At 39.3% G+C, this 27,428-nt stretch overlaps 8 protein-coding genes and 1 long non-coding RNA gene across 15 annotated transcripts; 5 read left to right on the top strand and 4 right to left on the bottom strand.

Moving 5' to 3' along the window:
• Positions 1 to 591: 591 nt before the first annotated feature.
• Positions 592 to 2,622, bottom strand: LOC104808728 (inosine triphosphate pyrophosphatase). The gene is made up of 8 exons (XM_010534506.1): positions 2,460 to 2,622; positions 2,280 to 2,344; positions 2,022 to 2,085; positions 1,906 to 1,915; positions 1,439 to 1,470; positions 1,228 to 1,340; positions 919 to 995; positions 592 to 807 (listed from the first exon to the last, which is right to left on the bottom strand). Exons 1-8 carry the CDS (start codon positions 2,593 to 2,595, stop codon positions 693 to 695), a joined length of 612 nt encoding a protein of 203 aa, XP_010532808.1. The 5' UTR covers positions 2,596 to 2,622; the 3' UTR covers positions 592 to 692.
• Positions 2,623 to 5,442: 2,820 nt separating this feature from the next.
• On the top strand, positions 5,443 to 6,116 carry LOC104808729 (glycine-rich protein 5). Its single transcript, XM_010534508.1, has one exon. It carries the CDS (start codon positions 5,459 to 5,461, stop codon positions 5,918 to 5,920), a length of 462 nt encoding a protein of 153 aa, XP_010532810.1. The 5' UTR covers positions 5,443 to 5,458; the 3' UTR covers positions 5,921 to 6,116.
• Positions 6,117 to 6,652: 536 nt separating this feature from the next.
• Positions 6,653 to 11,280, top strand: LOC104808730 (glutamine--fructose-6-phosphate aminotransferase [isomerizing] 2-like). Its single transcript, XM_010534509.2, has 11 exons — positions 6,653 to 6,969; positions 7,671 to 7,843; positions 7,974 to 8,082; positions 8,348 to 8,493; positions 8,936 to 9,100; positions 9,262 to 9,619; positions 9,700 to 9,950; positions 10,032 to 10,146; positions 10,226 to 10,481; positions 10,560 to 10,728; positions 10,812 to 11,280. Exons 1-11 carry the CDS (start codon positions 6,732 to 6,734, stop codon positions 10,893 to 10,895), a joined length of 2,064 nt encoding a protein of 687 aa, XP_010532811.1. The 5' UTR covers positions 6,653 to 6,731; the 3' UTR covers positions 10,896 to 11,280.
• A 344-nt stretch (positions 11,281 to 11,624) lies between these two features.
• Positions 11,625 to 14,673, top strand: LOC104808731 (GDT1-like protein 2, chloroplastic). Its single transcript, XM_010534510.2, has 9 exons — positions 11,625 to 11,992; positions 12,475 to 12,631; positions 12,745 to 12,928; positions 13,090 to 13,137; positions 13,493 to 13,589; positions 13,725 to 13,888; positions 13,984 to 14,049; positions 14,134 to 14,289; positions 14,382 to 14,673. The coding sequence occupies exons 1-9, from the start codon at positions 11,854 to 11,856 to the stop codon at positions 14,445 to 14,447; spliced, it is 1,077 nt and encodes a 358-aa protein (XP_010532812.1). The 5' UTR covers positions 11,625 to 11,853; the 3' UTR covers positions 14,448 to 14,673.
• Positions 14,674 to 14,954: 281 nt separating this feature from the next.
• On the top strand, positions 14,955 to 16,335 carry LOC104808732 (hydroxyethylthiazole kinase). The gene is made up of 2 exons (XM_010534511.2): positions 14,955 to 15,412; positions 15,614 to 16,335. The coding sequence occupies exons 1-2, from the start codon at positions 14,975 to 14,977 to the stop codon at positions 16,004 to 16,006; spliced, it is 831 nt and encodes a 276-aa protein (XP_010532813.1). The 5' UTR covers positions 14,955 to 14,974; the 3' UTR covers positions 16,007 to 16,335.
• A 186-nt stretch (positions 16,336 to 16,521) lies between these two features.
• LOC104808733 (dirigent protein 16-like) lies at positions 16,522 to 18,091 on the bottom strand. The gene is made up of 2 exons (XM_010534512.2): positions 17,570 to 18,091; positions 16,522 to 17,162 (listed from the first exon to the last, which is right to left on the bottom strand). The coding sequence occupies exons 1-2, from the start codon at positions 17,826 to 17,828 to the stop codon at positions 16,666 to 16,668; spliced, it is 756 nt and encodes a 251-aa protein (XP_010532814.1). The 5' UTR covers positions 17,829 to 18,091; the 3' UTR covers positions 16,522 to 16,665.
• Positions 18,092 to 19,069: 978 nt separating this feature from the next.
• LOC104808735 lies at positions 19,070 to 22,686 on the top strand. 6 transcript variants are annotated; one of them, XR_770984.1, is made up of 7 exons: positions 19,070 to 19,366; positions 19,648 to 19,817; positions 20,111 to 20,172; positions 20,276 to 20,442; positions 20,825 to 20,910; positions 21,643 to 21,732; positions 22,505 to 22,686. It is a non-coding gene; the product is annotated as an uncharacterized LOC104808735 (long non-coding RNA). The 6 variants fall into 6 exon arrangements; XR_770986.1 differs by lacking the exon at positions 20,111 to 20,172 and adding an exon at positions 21,936 to 22,096; XR_770987.1 differs by lacking the exon at positions 20,111 to 20,172 and having other exon boundaries at positions 20,221 to 20,442.
• Positions 20,653 to 21,705, bottom strand: LOC104808734. Its single transcript, XM_010534513.2, has 2 exons — positions 21,158 to 21,705; positions 20,653 to 21,069 (listed from the first exon to the last, which is right to left on the bottom strand). Exons 1-2 carry the CDS (start codon positions 21,483 to 21,485, stop codon positions 20,786 to 20,788), a joined length of 612 nt encoding a protein of 203 aa, XP_010532815.1. The 5' UTR covers positions 21,486 to 21,705; the 3' UTR covers positions 20,653 to 20,785.
• A 276-nt stretch (positions 22,687 to 22,962) lies between the features above and the next one.
• Positions 22,963 to 25,623, bottom strand: LOC104808737. Of its 2 annotated transcripts, none has more exons than XM_010534515.2 (2): positions 24,455 to 25,623; positions 22,963 to 23,344 (listed from the first exon to the last, which is right to left on the bottom strand). In XM_010534515.2, the coding sequence occupies exons 1-2, from the start codon at positions 25,292 to 25,294 to the stop codon at positions 23,213 to 23,215; spliced, it is 972 nt and encodes a 323-aa protein (XP_010532817.1). In that variant the 5' UTR covers positions 25,295 to 25,623; the 3' UTR covers positions 22,963 to 23,212. The 2 variants fall into 2 exon arrangements, with proteins under 2 accessions (XP_010532817.1, XP_010532816.1); XM_010534514.2 differs by having other exon boundaries at positions 22,963 to 23,347; positions 24,455 to 25,614.
• Positions 25,624 to 27,428: the final 1,805 nt, after the last annotated feature.

Below are 27,428 nucleotides of genomic sequence, written 5' to 3' on the forward strand. Positions count from 1 at the left end.
TCTTTTTCGGTTGTGACGGTGGGGGAAGGAAAGTGAACGTGATGGGTTCGCTTTACTTTGTTTACCACAAGTTAGTTAATGTTTACCCATCCCTTACTCACTCTGTGTATTCCTCAAGACACCCTACCACTATAATCAGACAAAAAAAGTGCAGAGTCCCGAGCCAAATCTCTATCACTCACAACCACCCTTTTTGTTCTGATGTGGAACAAAAACAAGCTCATACGTCTAAATGCATGAAATCCTGTTTCTAGATGTCTACCCATAACTCACCACCAGATTGCCTCTTTATAGTTTTGGTCATCAACGGTCATTACACGTGAACCAACCTTTGATCCCTAGTTTAATGCAGGAAACCACCCAATATGATCTCTACATTCACTCACCTTCCAACCCCATTTTAAGCCTTTTGTTCAGTGTGGTACCTAAACTCCCAAGTATCAAATCTCAAAGCTCTGAAGGTCCATAATTTCGTAATGAAACAGAAGCTATGAAACCAAACTTCCAAGTACCAACCCTAAGATCAATGCCCTCCTGCCCTATTTCTGAATTACCGAACCTAACATATATATATATAGTTCATCCTAGTCATTGAACTGAAGAGATTAACAGAAGCAATAGCCTTTGAATTTTGAAATAGTTTAGGGACTATCTGTTAATGTTTAAAAAAAAAACAGACAGATCATGGCCTCTTACATTGTGTCTGAAAAAACATATCCAGCCTCAGCAAAGTGAGATTTCAACGATGCTAGAGCCCTGTAACGATGTGATATCTTGTTCTTTTCTTCCTTTGGCATTTCCGCGTAACTGTGACAATGGGTGAAAGAATGTAACTCGGTTATGCCTGAACCCAAAAAATAATTGATAAAATAAAAACGGGGACGCATAGAAGGTTTCAGGGAGAGAACAGAGGCATACGTTTGGTCATATCCATCAGGTTGAAAGATTGGATCCCACCCGAAGTCAGTTGGCCCTCTTGCAGGAACTATTTTACCCTAGAGCATTGAGCACAATACCAAATCCTTAAGAACGAGAGGAAAATATGCTCCTTTTACAATTGGAAATAACCATAAGTTCAGTGTGTAACTGCACATAGAAATGTGCACAAGAAGAACTTCAAACTAGATGTGCTTGCTTACTTCAACGAAAACAAAGAGAAACACACAACAACAACAACAGATGGTCCAGATGAGCGAAATGATAGAGCAGTGACCAACGGCAACCTACCGGAGTTTTCCCCGAAAATGTAAGAGGTTCAGCACCTGGCCCAAGTGAGAAGGAGAACACACACAAAGCATAAGCTGATTTGTCTTCGTATGCCATCAGTAAGTTGTTCAGACCTGGACAATGAGCAAACATACACTGGTCGGTTTCGAGAACAGGCCGAATCAAACGAAGAATGAGGCGGAAGATGAGGGAAAATATTGACTATCACGACCTTCATGGCCAAGCTTCTGCAGAAACCACTTGCTGCAACACCCAGAAACATCAGAAATGCTAAATGTGAACTGCAGCAACAAAACTTTTAAACAGCCCCACACTGATTCCATCTAGTATTTACAACAGTGTGATCCCGAGAAAACTTAGCCTGATTCCTAATTCCTAGTCCCTGATTCTTGAGAGACAATGATAATGATAGTTGATAAAATGCAAATAAACACTGCCCCTTCCGCAAAACATCTAGGATAAGAACATGCTGTAAAAAAAAATTCAATAATCCATAATCAGAATGTACCTATCCAGTTACAATGATTTCTAAAAAGAACAAAAGAAAACAACAAGTCAGTAGAGCTTCATAGAATTGCCGCGAGGCAAGAGAGATTACACCTATACATAGAAATGAATGATTGGATATAAAAACTTACAAAGACAGCCTTGAGACGAATGAAAGGAAGAAAAGCTTACATATATGGCCCTGCAATAGCCCAAGAAAACACATAAAAACAAATCATAACGCTGTCTGAGAATCTGATTGACCTCAACTGAAACATTTATATGTTCAAGAAACTTAAGACCCATACCAGGAAGACCCTTCAGAGCATTGAAACAGAGACATGTATCCTCCACTATTACCGGTCCGTTTACCTTCACGATATCAGCAGCACACAGTTATATTTCATACATGACTTCCTCAACCATTATACACTGATACAAGCATCAATGTCTAAACATCGACAATCTACTCGATAACGAGAAGTGAATTTGCTCAATTAGAACATACTAACAAGTAAAACAAGTTAAAGCTTGCAATGGAAGATCAAGTGCAAGATTAAGAACACCTGAATAGCTGCCAAACGAGCCTTCTCTTTGGAGATCTCCTCAGGCTCACCTTGCAATTCAGGCACTGCAAAAAACAAAACGAACACCCAGAAACGATATAGATCAGATAAGAACGGGAAAACAAAAACAACAGGAAGAAAGGGAGGATATTGATGGGAAGAATCGAAATGGGCACACACGATCGAGTTTGAGAGACTTGAGAGGGATGGAATTTCCCAGAATTGCTTTGACCTCTTCTAGCTTCTTGGCGTTTCCCGTCACGAATGTCACTGCTCGCGGCAGCATCATCCCTCCCGCCGCCGCTCTCGCCGCCATTGCTGCTCCCAGAATTTCGAATCGCTCCCAATTCGATTTTTGACAAGAGAACATTTTGTGAAAGGATATCAATATGGGCCTACAATTTTAAAATGGGCCTTCTATCGTTATGGGCCTGTCGGGTTTTAGGCAGACCCATTATACTTTTGCCTTTGCGAAGCCCATTTAGTTATACATTCCCACAATGTTGAAATCAGACCTTATATTATCACTAATTAGTAAATAGTTTGATGTCAACCACATTTCAATTTTGGGACATTCGATCTAAATTAAGTCACTAATGTAACTTCCATTGTAGTTCCATGTCTGTTAATATTTTAAATAGTAACATTTATTAGTATGCTTGAAATTTTCATTTTCGATTCCATAAATTCAAACTAAACATTATAATATAAATATATATATTCCTGTATATATATATATATATATATGGAATAAACCAAAATATACACTTATATTAAACATAAAATACTCGATCCAGGTTTTTTTTTGGATTGACTACGAAATATCCTAAACGATATTCAACTATAAACTGACATCAATATATGATGTTTTAACTTTTTTTGCAATTTTTTTTAAATAATATATAAAAATCATATATACCTTGATTTTAAATTTTTATTAAATATTTCATTGAAATTTAATAGTTTTGATTAAGGATAAATCTGAAAAATATTTTAAAAAATTATCTAAAATATTTAAAATGATATCTATTAAATAACAAAATATATTACCTATAACCTATTGAGAGGAAGTTATTTTCATGTTTAGGGTATAGAAAAATGGCGATCACGTAAGCAATACATGGAAAATGGTGATTATTATGCAGTATTTTTTTTAAATATCATTTAATATTGTTTGTTGTGGCGTCGATTATACTTTTGGAAAAAGGACCAAATACTATTTTTCTGAAATTGGCTCAGATCCGACCGGCCCAGAAAAAGCACATGGGAAATTGGGTTATGTTTAATGAGAAGAAGAAAAAGGTCAAAGCTGTAGTAAAAAAGTCTTTTCAACCAAAAAAAAAAAAAAACTGACCAATAGAAACTCGTAGAAAATAAAATAGAAAAATAAAAACGTATTAGAAATTTTGAAGCTAATATATTTTGTTCGTTTCAAATTTTATAAGAGAGAAAAAAATATCTCAAACTATGCCGGGCCGGTATAAAAAAACAAAAGAAATGTATATATTACATTATAAAAAAACAATTTTTTTTATATTTATAATTTTATTTGGTTTTTAACATTCTATTGGTTTCCATCTTCATCTTGTTTAGTATATCTAAATTTTATTTGCATTTCTCTTAAATCAACAGAAACTTGATTTTTTTTTCTATTCCCAAAATTTCAATATAATATAAGAATCTCTCTCTTTTATCAATAATTTAGCTATCTTGTTATAAACTGTATTTTAGATTTTCTAGTTATTTTTAAAAATAACTCACAATTTTACCTTTAATTAAAACTATTCCATTCCAATAAACTATTAATTATGGCTTTGATAGTTTGGTTTTTTGTTTTAATTTTGGGTTTTTGGTTTTTGGATTTCATAAGTTTGTAAAACTAAAAAATTTGTGACTTTTGGTTTTTAATTGTTTTTTTCATAAAGTAGATTTTTGAATTTTTAGAAAAACTAAATTTTAAAAAACTTGAATATCATTTTTTAAAATTTTTAAAATCCAAAAACTTCGAAAGCACGTTCCCATTCAACTCCTATATTTTAAATATTAAATAAAAATATATATAATTTTTTATATATCTTTAAAAATTGATAAAAAAAAATTAAAACGTCGTTTATCAAAAAACGGATGGAATATAGTCAACTAGAGTGACCATTTCGGTTTTCGGTTCGGTTATTTCAGGTTCGGTTATTTCGGGTATAAAAAAATCATATCCAAACAGTTATATAGATTTAATCGGTTCGGTTCGGTTTCGGTTTGGTTCAGATCGGTTTTTGCATAATAAAATGATAACAAAATGATTAAATTTTTCGGCTTAATTATTCGGTTCGATTTTAGATCGGTTCGGTTCGGTTATGACGTATTTAAAAAAAAAATATTAATCCTATACAAACTTTAAAATATCTATCCAAATAAATCCACAAAATGATTAATCATCCAAAAAAGTTATTAAAAAATCTACAAAAACTTCAATAACTAGGATAAAAGTTAAAAATATTAAATTTTATAGTTTATTGGGTGAAATATATAAGGATAAAACTGAACTATAAAAAAACCATTAATAATAATGAGGTTAAAAGTTAAAACATTAAAAAATCTAATAACCGTTCGGTTAACCACGGTTATTCGGTTATTAACCGAACCGAATCGAATCCGAACGACTATTCAACTTCCTCAACCGTTCGGTTATTAAACGAACCGAACCGAACCACTCTTATTCAGTTCGATTCGGTTATTCGGTTAATAACCGAAATGACCACCCCTATAGTTAACTATCTTTTTTATAAGCCTTTATCTATATAGAGCAAATTGAGGATCTATTATATATATATATATATATATATATATATATATATATATATATATATTGAGAGAGGGAATAATATTTGATAGAATGAGAAACTAATTATTTTTTTTGTAACCCAAACTAATTAATTTAATTTAATTTAATTACCCATTATCAAACGCATTAAAAGAGCATCACCGTTTCCCCGTATAAAGCATCAAGGAAAACTGCCATTACCAAAGATTACTAGTCAGAACACACAACGGTCTCTTCGTCGATTTCAATTGGTCCAATATTTATTATCTTCAACTGTATCTTCTCCCTATTTCTCCTATATAATACAACCCACTCTCAAAACCCTACAAAACCCTACATCCAAGATCTCGAATTCCTTGCCATGAAAATGGACGTGAAATTCTCAATCACTGTTCTTGCGCTCGTCTTGTCCGTTCTCTTCGTCAGCGCACGTAACCTGCATGGCGATGATAATACGTGGACCGTTGCTGAAAAAGACACGCAACGTTATCAGCCTCTGCCTATTCACGGTGGCTCCGCCGCCGCGCCGAAAGCAGAGCCGCCGAGTAGCTCCGGCCATGTCGACGACCGGAAAAACTTCATCTACGGCGCTGGAATTGGCGGCGCCGCCGGAGTCGGCGGGTTCATGGGAATGCCCGGCGGCGGCGGGGGGATGCCATTGCTCGGAGGCGGCGCTGGAGGGATGCCGTTGCTCGGTGGAGGTCTTGGCGGGGCGGCCGGATTTGGCGGTGGACTTGGATTCCCCGGCGGAGTTGCTGGTGGTGGGGCGTCCGGCGGCGCAGGCGGAGTTCCGAGCTCCGGCGGGGTGTTACCGCTTCCTTGAGATTATTATGGTTATAATTAATGAATCGTTATGGTCGGTGTTTAGGAATAATTAAGTGTTTCGGTGTTTGTGTTTTAGGGCATGCATGCATGCATGCATGTGTTACTGTTCGTTTGCGTCTTTTGTTGTGTTTGTTGCTTTTGTAGTTCGTTTGTCGGCGTTGTTTTTTTTCTGGTTATCGGTTTAAATTAACGGTTTAGCTCCTAATTTAGTAGATAATCTTAACTTATGGTTCGATTAACCCATCAAAGTATATATAAACTATACATTACAAAATGTGATTGAAATATTGATAATATCATGAAATATCTATAAAATAATTCAGATTACAAGTCAAATTATACCATGAAAACAATATATTATGATTTATAAATATATAAATTAATTCGGTTAAGGTTATGTGTGTATATATATTTTAGCGTTTGCCTCAAATATATATAATATGGAAATTTAATATCCAAGGTGTCCTTTGTAATTTAGCCCAACTACGAGGACAAAACCGAACTTTTGATCACCGGTTCATCACGACGCGATTCAGGCGCGGCCGCTCGCGGCGGTTCACGTGAAGCTTATGTGGGTCCCATCCTTCCCGCTAACCAATCGAAACGCGCCATGTTGCATAGCCTGACACAATAAGAATAGACGAAAGTACCCCCAAGTGTTCAGCGAAATTACAGTTATCCCCAGTCTTCGTCACGGTCAAAATTAGAATCCGGATTGCTTTCCTTCCTTCCTCTGTTCCCTCGTCTTGAAAACATCTGCAGAGAGAGAGAGAGAGAGAGAGAGAGAGAGAGAGAGAGAGAGAGAGAGAATGTGTGGGATATTTGCGTATTTGAATTTCAACGTGGAGAGAGAGAGACGGTACATTCTTCAGGTTCTCCTCAATGGCCTTCGTCGTCTCGAGTACAGAGGCTACGATTCCGCCGGCATCGCCATTGATGATTCGCTTTCTCGCCATCCAAACACATCCAATCACTGCTTCTCCCCTCCTCCGCTCCTGTTTCGTCAAGCAGGCAACATCGAGTCTCTCGTCAAATCTGTTTACCTAGGTTTGTCTGTCTCTGTCTTCGTCGTTTTTTTTTCCGTGTGTTTGGATCTGATTTTGATCTGGAAGTGGCCTCTGTATGATTCCCGCCGCTTGAGAGACATTTCGATTTGTAGTTTCCTTTTCTGGTAGATTTCTCTACCTAATGTCCATGTCGTTTTGGTATTTTGGAATTGTAGATGAGATTATGCAGCATCTCGTTGAGCGAATTTCTTGCTGGAAATGAACTTAATTTTCAGAGATCTAACGCAGAACTCTAATTTTGATTGAAAGTTAAAACCTTTTGTCTCTGTTGTCCTCAAGTTCCCAAAACATTTTTTTTCAACTTTTTTGATTTCCCTGTTGGGTGAAAATGGTCATGGGTTAGCTTATTTGATGGAGTAGTAAAAACAAGCAGGAAGGTAGGATAGATTCTGACCCTGTTTCCAGTTTGGGTGAAAAGACTTAGTCTTCCAGAATTCTGCTCATTTGCCATAATAAATGATGCAGCGTGACCATTGCTTTGATTATTCCTTTTGTATGTTTGATCTGTTATATCGATCTATTCCTGTTATACGATCTGTTTCTGATCAACTCAGAAGCAACACTAATGTCTTGCTAGCGGCATTTCTCTACTCGGTTGATCTGCCCTACCGGTTTGTGAGAGTTGTGCGTGTTTATGGTGTTTATCTTGACAAACTATTTTTCGTCGTTTCCTCCGTACAGAGATTGCAGATACAGATGTAAATTTGGAAGAAGTTTTCCATTCTCACGCTGGGATTGCACACACCAGGTGGGCTACTCACGGTGAACCGGCTCCAAGGAATAGCCATCCTCAGTCGTCTGGTCCTGGGGACGATTTCCTGGTCGTTCACAATGGCGTGATCACAAATTACGAGGTCTGGTTCAATTCGTTTGCTTTTGAAGGCCTGTTTATAAGTTTTTTTTTCTTCTCTTCTTGCATCGGGTCTCTCATTTTGATTTTGGCGAGGTGTGTCTGACGATGAAACGTCAATCATTTTGTTTTAGGTATTGAAAGAGACACTAGTTCGGCATGGATTCACATTTGAATCAGAAACAGATACAGAAGTTATTCCCAAGCTTGCCAAATTTGTTTTTGACAATGCTAGTGTAGAAGGTAATACAACTGTAGATGAGAGTTGCCTATTAGTTTCTCCATTTCTTCAACATATGATGTGGGTTTTCTATTCATATGTTCAGATTGCAGTGACATATAATGAGATTTTACAAAGTGTGTGTTTTATAATTTTTAGAGAAGACATCAAATTTGGTGGATTCTGTGTGATGAGTCAAGTAATTTTCTGGTTCATTTTTTGTCCGTGTAGTTCCTTTCCGACGCATCTATTTTATTGGAGAGTTATATGATATCTTATGCTTTGCAGGTGAACAGACGGTAACATTCTGTCAAGTTGTCTTTGAAGTGATGAGACATCTCGAGGGAGCTTATGCTCTTATCTTTAAAAGCCACCACTATCCAAACGAGTTAATTGCGTGCAAGCGTGGCAGCCCGCTCCTTTTGGGTGTTAAAGTAGGTGACTAGATTCATGTTTAGACTGTTTCAATGTGCTCGATGAATTATTACATGATCATTAAATCAGTTAGTTTGTATCAAGCCCTTTAAAACGTAAAAATATATATAGTGAAAAAGTACAAATCTTCCGTGGCCGGGAGGTGGATATTTACAAGAAAGCAAGGCTCCATCTATATCTGGACAAGTACATATATATTATTCATGTTTTTTGTGTGTATTTGGTAGAAATTCGAGGTCTCGATCCAGTTGTTGATTCTTCTTATAACTTTTATTTCAAGATTTACAGCCGAGAATAGGAGCAGAGTTTACTCCACAGGAAAATCTTTTGTTAATCTAAACTAAAGAGAAGATTCGGGCTGTTATTTAACTGAAGATTTTCTTTGTGTGGAGACATATGTTTCTCCGAATGAAAGGCTTGTCTTTTGCGATGCTTTGTCAGGAGCTAGCTCAAGACAGGGACAGCGATGACGTTTTCCAAGACTCCCACTCCATTTCCAAGAGCGAGCATCCTAAAGAGCTTTTCCTGTCGAGTGATGCCCATGCTCTCGTCGAGCACACAAAGAAAGTTCTGGTGATTGAAGATGGTGAGGTCGTTCACCTCAAGGTTAGAGATTTGCATTATCGTTCAAGATTTTTTCAATTCGTACTTTGTCCTCAGCCATTTTCCAACTAATTGATTTCTCATCTAGATTAAATCTGAGAATGATCAATCTTGAAAACATATGCAAGTCATAACGCTTGCTTATGTTCAACTGCAATTAACAGGATGGAGGAGTATCAGTCCTCAAGTTTGAGAATGAGAAGGGAAGACATGGCGGTTTATCTAGACCCGCTTCGGTTGAACGTGCGTTATCTGTTCTAGAGATGGAGGTAGAGCAAATCAACAAGGGAAAATACGAGCACTATATGCAGAAAGAAATCCACGAACAGCCAGAATCTTTGACGACCACGATGAGGGGAAGGCTTATACGGGGCGGTTCTTGCAAGGCAAAAACCGTCCTCCTCGGCGGTTTGAAAGATCACCTCAAAACCATAAGACGCAGCCGACGCATAGTTTTTATCGGATGTGGGACAAGTTACAACGCTGCTCTTGCATCGAGGCCCATCCTCGAAGAACTCTCTGGTAATTTTCTGCTAACCATTTGGCGAATCCGTTATCACAATTTAAAATAAACTTCTGCTGAGTTAGATTTTCGGTTACAGGCATTCCCGTCAGCATGGAAATCGCTAGCGATTTGTTGGACCGGCAAGGTCCAATATACAGGGAGGATACTGCAGTTTTTGTCAGTCAGTCTGGTGAAACTGCAGATACATTACTCGCCCTGGAATATGCTCGCGAAAACGGCGCGTTATGCGTCGGAATAACCAACACTGTCGGGAGTGCAATCGCTAGAAACACACACTGCGGTGTCCACATAAACGCCGGAGCGGAAATCGGTGTTGCAAGCACAAAGGTAATGATAATAACTTTGCTACCATTCTCACGATTTTTAGATTCCGAGGTAAGGTAAAATCTGCTTCCAATTCGATGTTAGGCATATACAAGTCAGATTATAGTGATGGTTATGGTAGGGCTAGCTATCGGAGGCGACACCATTTCCAGCCAGACGAGACGGGAAGCCATAATCGAGAGCTTATTCGACTTACCTAGTAAGTCGAGTAAATAGTGTTACGTTTACCTTTTTTATGGTTTTTCCGTGATTGGAATTCGGTTTTCGTTTCGTGGCAGATAAAGTGAGGGAAGTGCTGAAGCTAGATGGAGAAATGAAGGAACTCGCGAAGTCGCTGATAGACGAGCAGTCGCTTCTCGTATTCGGCAGAGGATATAACTATGCCACGGCTTTAGAAGGGGCGTTGAAAGTGAAGGAGGTCGCACTTATGCACAGTGAAGGCATGCTTGCGGGCGAAATGAAACACGGCCCTCTGGCTCTGGTCGACGAGAATCTCCCCATCGTCGTGATTGCTACTCGGGATAATTCCTTCAGGTCGAACAACTTCTTCCGAGATTCGTATCTTCCGAGTGTTAATAATCTCAAACATCATCTACTTTTTTTTGTTGACAGCAAACAACAATCGGTAATTCAGCAGCTCCATGCGAGGAAGGGACGGCTAATAGTGATATGCTCAAAGGGAGATGCTGCTTCCGTCTGCCCGAGTGGATCGTATCGAGCCATTGAAGTCCCTCGAGTCGAAGACTGTCTCCAACCCGTTGTTAACATCGTCCCGTTACAGGTCGATATACTTACGAGTTTTCATCTTTTCGTGAATACTTTCTTTATTGCTCACGAGGTGTGATATATCGTCTCGTGGCGCAGTTATTGGCGTACCATCTCACGGTCCTTCGAGGTCACAATGTGGACCAACCGAGGAACCTTGCGAAGAGCGTTACGACACAATAAAAAAGTCCGAACCAGGTGTCTTAGTTCAGTAAGTTTGATGAGCTGATCATATTGTTTTGTGTATAAGTTCTGGTAGCCATGGCCCGAACCAGGTGTGTTGTGTTGCCTCGAGTTCGAACCAGGTGAATCCTTATGGCTCGGTTAGCTCGAGCCATGACCAACGTCGACGGCTCATTGGCTGGACTCTTATGGTTCAGTGGTGAGATCGGGTAGTGCAGCAGGCCCTTGCCAATCCTTGATTATGTTCTTTAGAACTGAGTACGAGTCCGGTTTACCACGGTAGACAAACCGGTTATGGTGGTCTAGAGATTAGAGTTTTGTAATTTAATGTAATAAGTTAAAGTTTAAAAGATTTTGGTGTTATAAATAAAATATTTATGGTGAAGTGCATCTCTAATATTTATTAATATGCCGATTTAGTGTTTATAAAGTAACTCTCGATTTTTATATACACAGGTTAGAAAAATTATATTCTCTTATTATCCTAAACACTTCATTTTCACGTTATTCTATTTTTTTTTAAAAAAATTTATAACATTTGGCAATAATATAAATATAAATGTATAATAATGATGTTTTGAATGTACTATTATAACGTGTAACATGTTGTTCAAAAAATTATAGTTTCGGTATGAAAATAATATTATTTTCCGTAACATTTTCATACGACGTCGTTTTTGGCTTGTAGCCTCTGTACAAATCTATCTATGGCGCAAGACACGTGGCAGATCCAGAGACAACGCCCCTGATTCGAGACAGAACACAGAAGAGAGCAGATTCAAATCCTATCTCCATCATCAGCAAATTCAGTTCCCGATCTTTGCTAAACACCAAACAACAATCAGAAGAGAAACAATCGAGAAATTCTCCGAATTTTTGGTTTCTGGGTTTCGGATAATTCGCAAGCAATGAGTCACTGAGTTTATCTACTTCCCCTTCCCGTGGATCAGACAAAAGCATGGGTGTAGTCGGAGTTAGCAGCGGCGGTCGTTGCGGAGTAGTAGCTGTTGTGCCTTCGGGACAGAAACCTCCATTGTTGTCTGTGATTGATTCCTTGTCTTGTCCATACCCTTCGATCAAACCCAGGTTTCATCCTTGTAAGTGGTTCACTTCCCCTGGGATTACAGCAAGGGTCGATTCTTATCTTCTTCTTTTTTCCCGAATAAAGGGTTCGATTTAGGGGTTTACGGAATCGAAACAGAGTTGTAGATTGTTCTGTTGCTCCTATATTTACCAAACTGTGGATTATGTATCTCATGAAACCCAGATTAAGGAGCTCTGTATTTGTACTTGTTGTTCATATGGGCTAGAAAATTTGCTTGGTTTTCGCCTCTTTTGGACGTTTGCTAGATTCAGCAGATCATTAGACTCCATCGTATGAGATGTTAACCTCGATGGAAGTTGTTCTTCTTTAGCCGGTAAACCCCAAATACGTAAACAATTCCAGCTTTCTCGGCCTGCTTTTGTGGGCTAATGTAATCATTGTACCGAATCCTCGAGTTGATACTTTACTATTTTTGTCATACGATGGGGGGTTTTTCGAGTGAAGATGCTTTCCCACTTACCGTCTAATTTGCAGTAAGATGTAGAGGAAGACCGATATCGGAAACTTTCTCCTGCAAATTCAGAGTTCATGCCTCGAATTCTGGTGTTGGCTCCGGCAGCTATGGTGGTGAGGAAGATGGACCTCAGAGCAGTTCCATCGGCGATCAATCCCACGATAGCTCATTTCAGAAGTGAGTAGTCAACTTTCCATTGCTGTTTTCTTTTTTCTTTTTTTTTTGTTAACAGGGAAAATGATGAATTCTCTCTAATCATCTATGCTTCTATATTCATCGCTCTCTTGCAGGTTAAAGCCTCCTGGATGGATCCCTTACCCTTTATCTGTAGCTCTTGTCCTAATAAGTTGTGGTTTAGTCTTTTCGATCATCGCATTTGTGAAGGGAGGGCCATCTTCAGTTCTAGCTGCTGTAGCAAAGTCTGGATTTACAGCCGCCTTCTCGCTGATATTTGTTTCTGAGATCGGAGACAAGGTGCTGAAATGTTATTTTACAGCATAAATCTGTTATATTAACCGAATGCTGGATCACACTATGGTTCGAATGAGTTTTTCTTTCTATATAATTGCATATACCGATTCTAATCTTTGCTTCTTATCTTGGACTGTGGTCTCATACATGGTTTCTTTTTTCAGACATTTTTTATTGCTGCTTTGTTGGCCATGCAGTACGAGAAAACTCTGGTACAATATGTTCTAACATCTCTCTCTCTCTCTCTCCGTGTATGTCTGTCTGTAGATTGCTGAAGACAATCTATGATCTCTCTGTTATGTCTTCATTGTCAACCTTACTTTATAAACAAAAACCTACATGATCTTTCCCTGAAGTTGATACAAAGCAAAATGGAATGGAGGTGTGGGAAAAATAAGTAAATGAGATCGTTGAAATTGTGGAAAGAAAATCTGTTGCATTTATGTCTGCCTGCATTGTGGTTTTGTCTTATAATTTGACTGTACATACACAATCTTGTCTTAACATCTTGATTTGGCAAAAACTGATGTCAGTGACCATGGATTTGTTTTTTTTTTTTTTGACAAGGTTCTTCTAGGTTCCATGGGAGCTTTATCTCTTATGACTGTCTTGTCAGTTGTTATCGGGAAGATATTTCAATCTGTTCCTGCTCAGTTCCAAACGAGTAAATCTTCTCAGCATTTCTTCATTTTCTTTTATATCTCGAGGCTTAGCCTTTCGCCCGGAGCAGAATTTGCCATTTTAACGGAGTTTCAGTACTGTCTTGATGCCTTACTCTCCATTTCTTTTTTGGGAACAGCATTGCCAATAGGAGAATATGCTGCTGTTGCACTTCTTGTGTTCTTTGGTCTGAAATCTATTAAAGATGCATGGGATATTCCGCCGGCAGAGGCTAAGAACGGCAAGAAAGGCGGTCAGGAACTTGATGAATTCGTCGAAGCTGAGGAACTCGTCAAAGAAAAGGTTTTTCAAAGGAATTTCTCACCACTTTCTTTCATAATTTCCATCTCTTCTGGAGATTCCAAACGAAAATTCTCGGTCACGATTATGATTTTCAGGTTTCGAAGAGGCTCTCAAACCCGTTTGAAATCCTCTGGAAGTCATTCAGTCTCGTGTTTTTCGCTGTAAGAAACCACTTTTTTTTTGCTCGTGTTAACACGGTTTGATCTATATTCGTAAAAGATTATCGGTCTTTGGAGTATTTTCAGGAATGGGGAGACCGGTCAATGCTCGCTACCATCGCCCTCGGGGCTGCACAGTCTGCGTGGGGAGTTGCGGGTGGAGCTATAGCCGGACACTTCTTGGCGACGGCTCTGGCAGTTGTGGGCGGAGCTTTCCTCGCAAACTACATCTCTGAGAAACTTGTAAGGATCGATTTTCCCCGTCCATCCATCTCTCTCAAATTCCATACACGAACCATCACCGAGAAATTTCGCCATCTGTTTTTCCCTTGCAGGTGGGTTACTTGGGAGGAGCTCTGTTCCTTGGTTTTGCAGCGGCCACATTCTTTGGATTCTTCTGAAGTAACAACCCTTCTTCACAGTGATGATGATAACAGAGGAGAAAGCTCAGGCGGAGTTCGTTCTTCCCTTTTAGTTATACATCTGTCCTGAACATGAGCTATGAGCAAAACCCATCTGTAGTTTTCGTTTCCAGTTTCAAAGTTGAGAAATTTCAGATTCTCCGTGTATCAGATGATGTAGAAAGAAACGATTTTTATTACAGTAATGGTTCTTTCCGGTTCCAAAGTTTAGAAATTTCAGATTCTCCGTGTCTCAAATGATGCAGAAAGAAACGAATTTTATTACAGTAATGGTTCTAAAGCTGTAGTTGCTTTCTCTGTAAAAGATCCAAACTTTAACCTCACGCGCCGCCGCCGAATTACTCCACCATGTAAACCGGGAACGAAATGATTTCGGTTCACTTGGATTATTCGGTTAAGCAATAAACCGATACGAATACCCGGTTATTGCATGTAATCAAAGGTAAACCAGGTTTCTTATACATTCGAAAACACGAGTAAAGTTCTCTTTTTTTTTTCTATTGAGAATGGAAGCGAAATCGGAGCCAAGCAAATCGAGCGGCGGCGCGTGGGCCCACCTCGCGGCCGTCCGGAGACGGTCACCATTGGTGCAGTGCATTACCAACTTCGTCTCCATGGATCTCGCCGCGAACACCCTTTTGGCCGCCGGCGCTTCTCCAGCGATGGTTCATTCCGTCGCCGAGACCTCCGACTTCACGCCTCATGTCGACGCGCTTTGCATCAACGTCGGGACGCTTACGCCGGACTGGGTTACGTCCATGAAGTCCGCCGTAGGAATCGCGACTCGGCTTGGGAAACCATGGGTTCTCGACCCAGTTGCCATTGGTTGTTCGAATTTCAGGTTAAATGCGTGTTTGGAGCTGGTAGAGCTTAAGCCTACTGTTATCAAAGGAAATGGGTCCGAGATTATCGCTCTTTCTGCGGCTTCTTTGGGTCAGGCCAAGGTATTATGGTTCATTTTGGTTGTATATTGATGTATGTGTAACACAAGGGTCGAACCCAGATGTTACAAGTTTCAGGTGTCGAAAGTTTTGATCTTGATTCTGGAATTCTGATGATCAAGCTCCAATGATAGTTAATTTCTGGATTTCTGCACATGTTTTGAAGAAAAAATTGAAGGGTTTTCTCGATGCTGAAATCTGCAGGGTGCAGATAGCTTCCATGAATCTACAGACGCCATTGAAGCTGCAAAATCATTGGCCAGGAAAAGTGGTGCAGTAGTTGCAGTCTCAGGAGCTGTTGATATCGTTACCAATGGAAATCAGGTAATAGGAGTTCATAACGGGACAGCCATGTTGCAAAAGATCACTGCAACTGGATGTTCTCTGGCTGCTCTGGTCGCAGCATTTGTTGCCATTGATCCATCACAAGCACTGGAAGCTACAGTTTCAGCTCTATCTATCTTTGGGATCGCTGGCGAGTTGGGAGAAGCCATGGCAAAAGGTCCAGCTTCCTTGAGAATGCATTTGATAGACTGCCTTTATGGATTGGACGAAACCACTGTGCTTAACCATGCCAATATCGTGAAGTTGGAGTAATGCTTATCAGTTCCAATATGTGGGCTTTGTAAATGACATTCCTCTTTAACGTCTAGCTGTAGGGATTCTGGAATTTCCTTGTGGCTGCTCTAAGAGGTAAATGGAAGTGGATTATATAGGAATAAAAGCGGGGAAGGGATCGGTTTTTGATGGTCGAAAGGGTATTATTGTTCTGGTCTGGCTGGTTGTCTACTGATATTCGCTTTTATGTTTCGGCTATTATTGATCTGTTGCTTGGTCAATTTCTTATTCTATTATCGTATCTTGGCAAACCATGTCAAAACCTTGATTAGATTTTACTGCATTGAGATTCTGTTGGCTGGATAACATTTTCGCCCGTGATTCCTCCCCTACGATCAGTAATCTGATTATGTACTGTTTGGCCATAAGACGTGTTGTGTGGCCTCTGGTTTGCTTGCAAGATTGATACTTGTTTTTGGTGATTGCTGCATTAGCCTTTAGGCTTTAGCAATGGTTAGATATGTCTCTACTGATGAAAGTTTGGTAGTCATTACTTCACTGAAATACTTCAACCAGTTGCAGTAGCATTAACAATAATGAAACTTCCTCATTCATACATGCAGAACACACATTCAAACACACACACACATGCACAAAGTTGAAATCTTTTTTTTTTCTTGGGAATACACATTTTGTTTTCAGTATTTCAGATGGACGATGATCCTCAGGAGAGATTCTGCTCCATCTATGACGTGCTGACCAGGCGGGATTAATGGCCGAATCTCAGCAAACCCGCAAGCGTTCTTGAATCTGCCCGTCCCGCCTGTCACGGAGAGATGCGACATGGCACTTCCAATTCTGTAGACTCCATAGAAGTTGAGGTTGTCATTGTACTCTCCACCTTCCAACATAGCTGTGAATGCCATCATCTGGGTGGACCCGTCTGCAGAGCTGGCCACATAGACTCCCTGTGCCTTACCGAGCGGCTGAGAACCCAAGTCAGGACCGGAAGTTAGTATATCATCGATCACAGTGATCGTGCCAAACCCAAGGCTAAGACCATCGGGACCCAATTGTGTCAGAATCCCGTTAGGGTTCTGACCAGAGTTTCCGGAAAAGGCTGTACCAGACAAGCCAGTTCCCAAGGGCACACCGTTGAGGCCATTAACTGTCGGAAGAGTAGTTTTCGTTTCCAGTTTCAAAGTTGAGAAATTTCAGATTCTCCGTGTATCAGATGATGTAGAAAGAAACGATTTTTATTACAGTAATGGTTCTTTCCGGTTCCAAAGTTTAGAAATTTCAGATTCTCCGTGTCTCAAATGATGCAGAAAGAAACGAATTTTATTACAGTAATGGTTCTAAAGCTGTAGTTGCTTTCTCTGTAAAAGATCCAAACTTTAACCTCACGCGCCGCCGCCGAATTACTCCACCATGTAAACCGGGAACGAAATGATTTCGGTTCACTTGGATTATTCGGTTAAGCAATAAACCGATACGAATACCCGGTTATTGCATGTAATCAAAGGTAAACCAGGTTTCTTATACATTCGAAAACACGAGTAAAGTTCTCTTTTTTTTTTCTATTGAGAATGGAAGCGAAATCGGAGCCAAGCAAATCGAGCGGCGGCGCGTGGGCCCACCTCGCGGCCTGCTTAGCAAAGGGTACTTGACCGTTGTAGATATTCCCGAGCAGACCCGTGATGGGTCTCGCTGTAGGACTGCTTCCCCCGAGTATATCGTGCATATACAGCTCGAAAACAGGTTCTGGCGCGGGATCAACTGCTGCCGCAGATGTTGCCGTGAAAACGGCAACTGTGAACAAGATTGCAGAGGAAAGCAAAACCCGTGATCTCTTTATCATCTTGAAGATCGTTTTCTTTTGCAGGAACTGATAGCTGAGGATGAGGATCTTGGATTGTGGAATTGCTCTTTAAATAGCAAGGAGATTGTGAAGCAGTTGAAGTGGGGAGGTTGCATCTGTTTTGTTCTTGGATGTGTTTTTGTCTTCTCTCTTCTCCTGTCATTGGTGTGACTGAACTCATCTTTGGTGGTTTAGGTTTTAATTATGATTAGAATGAGCTAATCGCCAAAGAAAATAATTACTACATAACCCACCTAGGAAAAGTCGAAAACTTTTAATCTGAAAATGGTAATGTAATGTATGATGGAGAAATTGCCAACGAAGATCAAATATTAACAGTTTATTTTTAATAAAAAATCAGCTAAAATTAGTATAATTTAGGGTTGAGTAGACAAAGTTTTTAGAAATTAAAATATAAAAAAAAATTGACAAGATCTTTACCAATTTTTTTTTTTGACAAGATCAAGAGTTTTTAGAGTTTTTTTTTTATATAAAATCAAGATTTTGTAAATTTAAAACTACTAGTGAAAAAATCATCTAAAAACCAAAATCTTCATTTTTTTTTATTTACAAAAACATAGCTTAGATTTTAGCAAAAGAAAGCAATATGCTTTTTGAATAGAATTAATAGTAAATTAGCTAAACATTTTGGATGGGATGGCCCCTTGTGTACATGAAAAGGCAGCTTTTGTCATGTGTATTGATAATTTTGGATCTAATAAGCCGATTCTAACTATAATTGTTAATCTTCATTCATTAATCCGCAATTACCTACCTAATTTCGAATTAATTATTTAACACTCTAATTAACAAATAATTATTTTAGATCATCAGAAAAAGGGGAATTTTACTCAAATAACCCACTTGGGTCGCATCTATTTCAGCGTACACCACCGAAAAAAAAAATATTTCAATTTTAACCCACTTTTCGGTTGAAAAAGTCCGAAATACCCTTTTCTTTTTATTTTTTTGTCTTTATTACGACTAACATATAACTGATATACCACTAAAATAAGATAGATGATTTTTTTCCACCTTTTTTAGAATCAATTGTAACTATATTTAGAATTAATTAGTCGTAATAATGAAGTTGTTTTTGAACGGATAAAAATCGTGTATTCATTAACGATAATTTGTTATGTTTTTTTTGGTGTAGACGTGAAATAGGTGTGAGGTAAGTCATATTAAAAAACCCACAAAAAGAAAAAGAGAAAAAAGAAAAAAGAAAATATTAGCAGAAAATAAGAGCAAGAAGACATAAATTCGTAATTTTAATTTGCGAGAGCGAAGATGTTTCTCCGTTCCTCTTCTTCGATCAGTTCGGAGGAACCCTAGTTTTCATTGCCGAAATTCGGTGGTTTCGTTGATTAATTAGGATTTCCGGACAGTAAAAAGGGACATAGCTGTTCTTTTGGCTTCTCGGGTTCAATGGTGATTCGAGGGTTCTGAATTCAAGCATCTAGGGTCTTTCAATGGCGTCAGCTCGGGTTTCTCCGAGTTATCGGAAGCAGGAGCTCGCTGACGCTGGAAGGCGTAAGGTAAATGGCCCCTGCCCCCCTCGGATTCTGTATTCTACTTTGAATTTCGACAGACCAAGCGTTTTGAATTTTCAACGGTACATTGATTTACTGATATACGTCTCGTAATCTAACAATGAGATTATATACCAAGCTTTTGATTTTTCTTCCCTTTTTGCTCAGCATTTGGGCATTTGAGTAATCTGTTGGCCTTATAAAGTAGATGTGTTCTACAGAGGATGCACAATCCTTCTGGCTTGTGCTTATGAACCGTTCTTGGTCTCTTGCTTTTATGGGTTCAGCTAGAGCAGTTTCGTACGCTAATGGACCTGTTGGGCTGTCTGCCGAGAATCATCAAATTCCCTCGAATGGATTTCATTGCAAATCCTCGTTTTCTGGAGACGGGTACGGTTTGTCATCTTCAAATCTAGCTGCGAGTGATGGTAGTGGCAAAGAAAATAGTCAGGAAGAGGTGATGCTCCCCAACCAGTAGTAGGCACTGTTTTTTTTTTCTGGTAGCTTAGAGATGAAAAGTTCTTCGAATATAGAAAGGGCCCCGCAAATCCTGTGCACGCTTTGGTTCGAGCTCTTCAAGAGAGAAAATCAAGCAAGATGAACAAGAAACTGTTGGAAAAAGAGTGGTTCTTGGTTTTGTTGTTTGCTCTGAGTTTTGAAAAAGAGAGAAAACCAATGTGTTGAATCAATATAGTTTAAAAAGTTATATAATTTTTGACATTTGAGTTTTTTTTTTATTGAATTTTGAAGATTTACCACCACAAGTTTTGTTCTTCACCTCTAAATCCAAATATAACGTCCATCAAAAGAAAGTAAGACTTCATTGACACAAGCTCATAGAATCATCCTTATCAGTTCAGGTCAGTGCCTTTGGCGTCAAATTCTGAGTCATGGGTATCGACGTTTTTTGTTCAGTGGGTGCAGGAGAAAGCATCACAGTGAACAAAGCCAAGAGAAAAAAAAAAGGCCCTTCTCGAAGTTACACAAATTTCAGCTTGTTGTCAATACTGTAGGATTATGAGCATCTCTGTTTTTCCGGTCGGGCCATTGTCTTCATGGTCAACGTAGCAGCTGCAGTGGAAGTAAGTTATCCCAATTCTGGAGTTTTTTTTAAGATTGTTACAACTTTTATGCAGTTTCTGGTTTCGTTTTGCTGTTGTGTAATTGGATAGTATCTACACAAACACTTGAGAAACTCCCAAGAAAACTGACTGGGGGAGCCGGTTTGAGGAAGAAACACATTAGTCCGTTGGGTTTTATCTCTGAATGTCTGATTGAGGATTTTCATGGAGTTCTCTTAATACTATAATATTTCACATGTGACTCTATATATATATATATCCCTGGAATAGGAATGACACGTATTACAATGTCCTTAGCTTGTTTCTTGTACTGCGTTAAGAGGAATCTGAGATGACTAATATGTTATTTACTGTCTACGCATGTGTTTTTGATTATTTTCAGGTTTCTTGTAGATGTAGACGACACTTTTTTCTTCTTCGTCTTCTTCTTTGTGCTGTCACTGCTGATGATTCGGAAACTCTGTCTCAGTATGTCAATTTCTCTCTCTTTTCCATGTTGTTGCTTCTCCATTAAAGTTATCCGCTCTTTGAGCTTCTCAATGGTTTCTTCCCTTACCTTAAGTTCCTGTCTGAGTTCTTCTATTGCCTTTACTCCATCTTCCTCGGGTCTCTGTTGCAACCCTTCTCCTACAAACCCATTAAGCTTCCCAGTTCAAAGATCCATCCTTTTTTTTTGTTGCATCAAAATAAGATTGAAAAGAACCTAGAGAGTTACCATAAGTTCTCTGAATGAGATCATCAAGCTCGTTCTTGATAGCTAAGTAGAGCTTCTTCCACCTTTCCACGGCTTCATCCCTCACCGGTCTCTCCACACACATCTGCTCGACCACCCACTCCCACTCGCTTTGCTTGCCCTTCGCCTCTTCCGTCTCCTCCACCTTCTTCCTCAGCCTTTTCACCTCCTCCTTCAGCCTCTTCCTCTCCCTCCTCCACTCTGTTTCCGCCTCCTTCATCGCCAAAGCCATCATCACCTCTCTCTCACCATTCTCTGCTCTTGTGGGTATCATTCTTCTTCTCTCTTGCCTGCTTGTGGAGCCTCCCATGGGAGATTTCTTGATTTTCCTTACAGCCTTTCTGAAGTGTGGGCGTTTCTTCTTATGTAACTGTGATTGAGAATGTCGGAAGAGAACGAGAAGCTATCTCTGTAGATTTTGGTTGCTCCTTTGGCCTTTTATTTTTTGTTTTTTGTTTATTTGGCAGAGAGGCTCACATCATTGAATGAAGAGAGCTCATTATTGTGAGTGAAGAAGCTCCACATTGTGGCCTTTCAGAGTCTCTCACCTCTTGCAGGTATTTATAAATGGGGTCCAATCCCAATAGCATCTAATACAACTATTTTTACACCTTTTTTTTTTGTCTTTACACAACTTTTGTCACTAGCCATAGTAAAAAAAGAAAAGAAAAGGATAAAATCACTATCAGGAAAAAACCAACAACATTCCCTTGGTAACTTTGCTAATATGATGAATGATGAGCTAATAATTACTCAACAGTACTGAAGGAGAAAAAAAGAAAGAGAACAAGAAAATGGAGGGAGGGGGAATTATTAGGGATTGATGAGAGGTGTCAGAGGGGATGGTGGAGTGGAGACTGTGTGGAGAGCAAAAGGACAATGGGAAGGCATCTCTCTACATCTCTCACCATTCCATTAATGGTGTGCTTTTGAATGTTGGTCACATGGACCCATCCCTCTCTCCTCTCCCATATATATGTATATATATATAGAATTATAGATGGTGTGTGTGATTAGGTTGTATACTATAGAACTGTTAGGGTCATAATTGTCAAATTCGTACATATTTTACATAAATTATTTAACGAGAAGAAATTGGAGTTCAAAGTTAGGGGTCACTTATTCGTTCGGTTATTTTGATTTTGAAAAACCTATAATCATTTGGTTTTTATATTATTTGGTTCGGAATTAGCTTTTTCGGTTTTAGAGAAATTATATAATCATTCAATTTTATGTTTAATGTTTAATTCGATCTCGTTACAGTTATATATTATTCGGGTTTGGGTCATTATCAGGTTATTAACAAAATAAGTCTATCCCTATCCACAGCCACGTCATCGGTCGATTAGATTCGGGGGAGCCAAAGGGACGACTGTGTTTTGGCTTCCACGTGAAGCTTACGATTAATGTGGAGGTTTTGTCTTAAATGAGATCCTCTGAAGTAACAGATACCAAATTTGTTGTCTTTTTAATTATTAAGAGTGAATAGAAATAACATTTTCATTTTTACATGTTCATGGTTTGTGTTACCATTATTATTTGCTCACGGGTCTTACTCTCTTGTATTGTTTATCATTTTGTACGGAATTTAGAAATTAAACTGATCTATAACCAGAAAACACTGTGAACTTTTTTTTTTTGTTTTGTTAATTTTGCATAGCTTTGATGCATCAAAATATTAAATGATAATCTTAGTTCATACAAACATCCCTTTATGTAATATCTTTAATAACCATCTGTTTTTGTGTGTCAACTCTCACATTTCCAAACATTTTGACATCAGCAAGTCTCCCACATCGACAAATATTTATACCTTTTTGCATATATAACGTTGATTTACACAGAACATTTATATTTTGAAAGTTGGAAAAAAAAAAGTTTGGGACTTTGGATAAGGTAATACAGATTTGAGACTGACTTTTTTTTTTTTCACACAACACAAACAAACATTTAGACACACTGACTGTTCAAATATGTTGTCCCCACCACAACATATGGAACCCTTTTCCCTTCAGTTTATCAACACATACAAGTTGTTCACCTTAAACTCACCACAGGCCATTGGTGGTTCACGGCCATTGAGGGAAGGGCTGGTCGGATGATGGGCACACGTCTCACCGCCGGAATCGCTTCATTCAGCCTAGCGGCATGGCTCACGAGCCGCGTCGCCTGCTGAAAAACATCGGTTACAGACATGGCAACATCATCAGATAGGTGCCAATTCAGACAATGTTAGATAGCATCATCATAAGCATAGCAATAGAATGAAAACCATATTTACTTCTTTTTCTCCTTAGGAGAAAGATGCTTTAGTTAAATTAGAGACAGCTAAACCTGATAAAGAGGCAATACCCAGATACATGCTGAAGCAATAGAGGACAAAATAACAGCTCATGGAAATGAAAATCTCAGTTCATAAGCTCTCCTCAGTGGTCAACCCTTTACTCATAGCAGTAGAAGATGCAAAATACAAAATTATGACATTATAGATGAATAACATATCTGTCAAAAGACTTTCAACATTCAAAGCCAGAAAACCCGACAGAGAAGATCTGCATAAAGACGGATCAAAGACAGATCAAAGGTGAACAACTCAACTCAACCCTTAACTTATCGCAATCAACCCGGTACATCAGAACTGCGAAAACATAAACTAGATGAACTCAAATACTTTATATCATCAAAGGTAATTTCATGGAGAAGATCACGTAGGTATATCAATGCGATAGTTCTCAACGACTACATGAAACGGCCCTCAACAACGGCAATTTGCAACATAATCGACCCGTATAGCTATACGATTCAAACAGTAATGATAAACTAAAAATACAACAGCGAAAAGTAAAGGGCTTGCATCAATTGTTTCCTCTCCTGGTTAAGGAGTCAGTCAAAATATGTCTTCAGTAGGGTATGATTTCTCCAAAGCTACAAGTAAACTGATTACTAAGGAGAAACCCTCTGCCTAATGGTCCCCGGAACTACAATTCAATTTTATCAACCACCATTAAAGGATCAGCTCTCGGCTATGTACTTGTCCACCAAAAACTGCATGACACAGACATGACATCTAACCGAATAACCAACAGAGCACTATGCTTGTCAATGTCATCTCAATACGAGCTTCAAGCAAGGACAGGACGACAACATAAATTAATGTTTTCCATTCCACATGAAACGGGGAGCTACTGTACGCGCTCCAACCACATTGTGTTAGCTGTAGGAATCAATATAGGCAAATATCAAACACTCAGAGCAACCAAAACTAACTGAGCAATATACCTTATCGTCCAGAGTAACATTCAGCTGCAACCTATGGCTCTTCTTCTTCATCTTATACAATCTGCGTCCTAACATTACAAAACCCACCACTGCTGCTGCCATGGAGAAAGACCAAACAGGGTTAACTCTGAAAACACAGTACTTGAAGAGCTCAAAAGGAATTTTCCACCACACTTTGCCTTTTTTCTCTCCCCCATCACCAGATTTTACAGATGGGTCAATGGAAAGAAGCCTGCTTCTACATGATTCCCTTTCTCCGACCTTGGCGAGTTCCAGGGGATCATTTCCACTAATTTGTTCACCTGAAAACGTGGATTCACCTTGACGTTCCACACTAACACCATAGAGACTATCGCTTTCCTCTGTTTTATTACCCGTGTTCATCGAACCTAGCTTGTCTCCACTGGAATCGAACAAATGTTGCCTCGGATTCCTATCTCGAGATAGATTGTCGCTGTATTTCGTTAAATCAAACATACCCACTTCTATCCCAGAATACTCGAGACCCAACTCGTTATTCACACCAAAATCAACTAATCTGCCATCCTCGGACGGATCACTACTGGAATCCGACCAGAACTCGCAAGGATGCTTCTTACCATAGGGAGGGTCAGAGCCAGGTTCGATCCAACTCCGACTACCCGAACAGACAGACCCGATTTCACTGTCCTCATCATCAACCACATCCCCGCGATGGACATCATTATTCTCGAGAGAGAAGTAATCAAACCTAATCACGCCTTGTGTGCTGTCATCAATCTCCTCCAAGCTCCTGGGGTGATCCTCCGCGGCAGAGTCCGAGCTCTGAAGCATCTCCCAATCTGGAAACTCTCCTTCCATGGCCGATTCAGGGTTTCGATCGAGCAAAAGCTCGAACCCCTGTGGACCGAGGATTCAAAGAAGGCGACAGGAAGAGGGGACGAAGCAGAGGTTTTGAAAAAGGAGGAAGAAAACAGAGTGCTCGATTTCGGAGGCAACTCGGTCATATCAGGGCTCGATTATGACGTGGCAAGTTCTGAGTGGCTATGGATAATATCAGAGAGAGATGTTTACTTTTGTGGGACATGACAGGGTCAGGATTGAGGGTGTACGTAATACAGTGAGGTGAGAAGTATGGTATAATTAACTGCTTGCAAAAGCAGAAATCGTCAAATTGGAAGGTTTCCAATCGGACACGTGTCAACCGACTGGATAATGGAGTGAGCCTTTCTCCCCCTCTTTACCGAAGGCCCTTTTTCCTTATAAAAAACTTGGTAGAATACATTTATGTTAGGGTACCTTGTTTTTTTGGATATTCGGAGTTCGCAGTCCAGATATCCGCAGTCGGATATCCATCGTTGAATTCGATTATCTAAGGATAACCAAATCTTTAAAAACGTTGACTTTTATTGTCTTTAGAGTATTTTTGTAATTTAATTTTAAAATATATTTAATAATTATTATAAAATATATTAAATAACAAATATATAATCGTCATTTTATTTATATCCGATTATCTGAAGATATCTGTCGCCGTTCAAACAAAATCCGAATTCGAATCCGCAATCCAAATTTTTGGATTTATCGAACCTGTTTTCGTCTTCGTTATATAGCGAATACCCGTATTTCGAACATATATGAGACCATGTATCCGAAAACCCGCAGGTTTCAAATAACCGCACCCACCCCTATATATGTGACTAGACAATAGGGGTGGACGTTTCAACCCGTAACCCGGGAGTTGGGAGTACCCGGCTTAACAAGTACCCGGAGAAAGGGTACCGGATATTAACGATGATGAGACCGGGTTTAACGAGGCCGAGTTTTTGACCCCCGGGTCCGGATTCGGATTTCGATTAACTCATAACGGATATCCCGGGTACCCGATATATTAATTAAAAATTAAAAATATCTTTATATTTATAATATTTATCTAAGATATTTTATTATTTATTAAAATATTTTTATTTTATTTAATTATTTTCTATATTTTCAATCTTTATGAAATCGAATTTATAATTTATAAAATCGAGTTTTGAATGTTGTTTAAGTTATTTTTATTGAATTTTATAAATTATAGAATATTTGAATTAATTATTTATGAGATCCGGGTACCTATGAGTACGACACTGAGAATCTCATTGAACCCGAATTAGGGGTACCAGGATCTCATGAAATCAAGAATGAGATAATTTTTTCGTAAAACCTGTGATGATGAGACCGAGATCGGGTTTCCTAAAAAGTAGGGGTACCCGACCCGTGTCCAGAGATGGCTGCAGTAGATTCTTCCGACCGAGTCCCAGTAGCAGAGTCTTGAGGCACGGATCTAACGGCAAGGGAATCAGCGGCTGATCGCGATTCATCAGTCGCAATTCTCCCAGCAGCTATCCATTTTAGTTCGCCAGTCAATGACTGAGCTGTGATTGCATAGGTGGTAGAGCAAGCTGGAGCGGAGGCAGCCTACCCCTACTAGACAAGTGGTTTCCACTGTGTACAAAACTACAAATGCAATACGGTTAGTTTCCACTGTGTACAAAACTACAAATGCAATACCGGTTCAAGAACCGGTCCAATATTTGATACCCCAAATCATGGATCAAATACAATAATGAATCGGACCGATATTATTTTCGCTACTTTTGATATGAAACTGAGAGAAGAGGAACATATAGAAGAGTGCAATTATGGTTTGAAATCCATGTAATAAAGTAAGAGTAGTTTTGATATAATGGCGATTAAAGACTGTTTTTTCTTCGGTGCCTAAGGACCCACCTCTTGGGCACATGCTCCACCTGTTCCCAGCATTGGTTCTCCCATTTTCTTCACGAACGCAAAGAATCTCCTTCAGTTCTCGGCCAGGAACAGGTTAAGGTCCATCCTCAGGTACGTGAAAGCACGCATCTCTCTGTTTCAGCCATTGTTGTCCCCTACGAAGCTCAAAGCTGAAACCTTTATGATCTGGTCGTGGGCATAATCATCGTACCTTGGAAGAGCG

This window comes from Tarenaya hassleriana, unplaced genomic scaffold (genome assembly GCF_000463585.1).
Source record: "Tarenaya hassleriana unplaced genomic scaffold, ASM46358v1 Cleome15, whole genome shotgun sequence".
Lineage (NCBI taxonomy): Eukaryota > Viridiplantae > Streptophyta > Magnoliopsida > Brassicales > Cleomaceae > Tarenaya > Tarenaya hassleriana.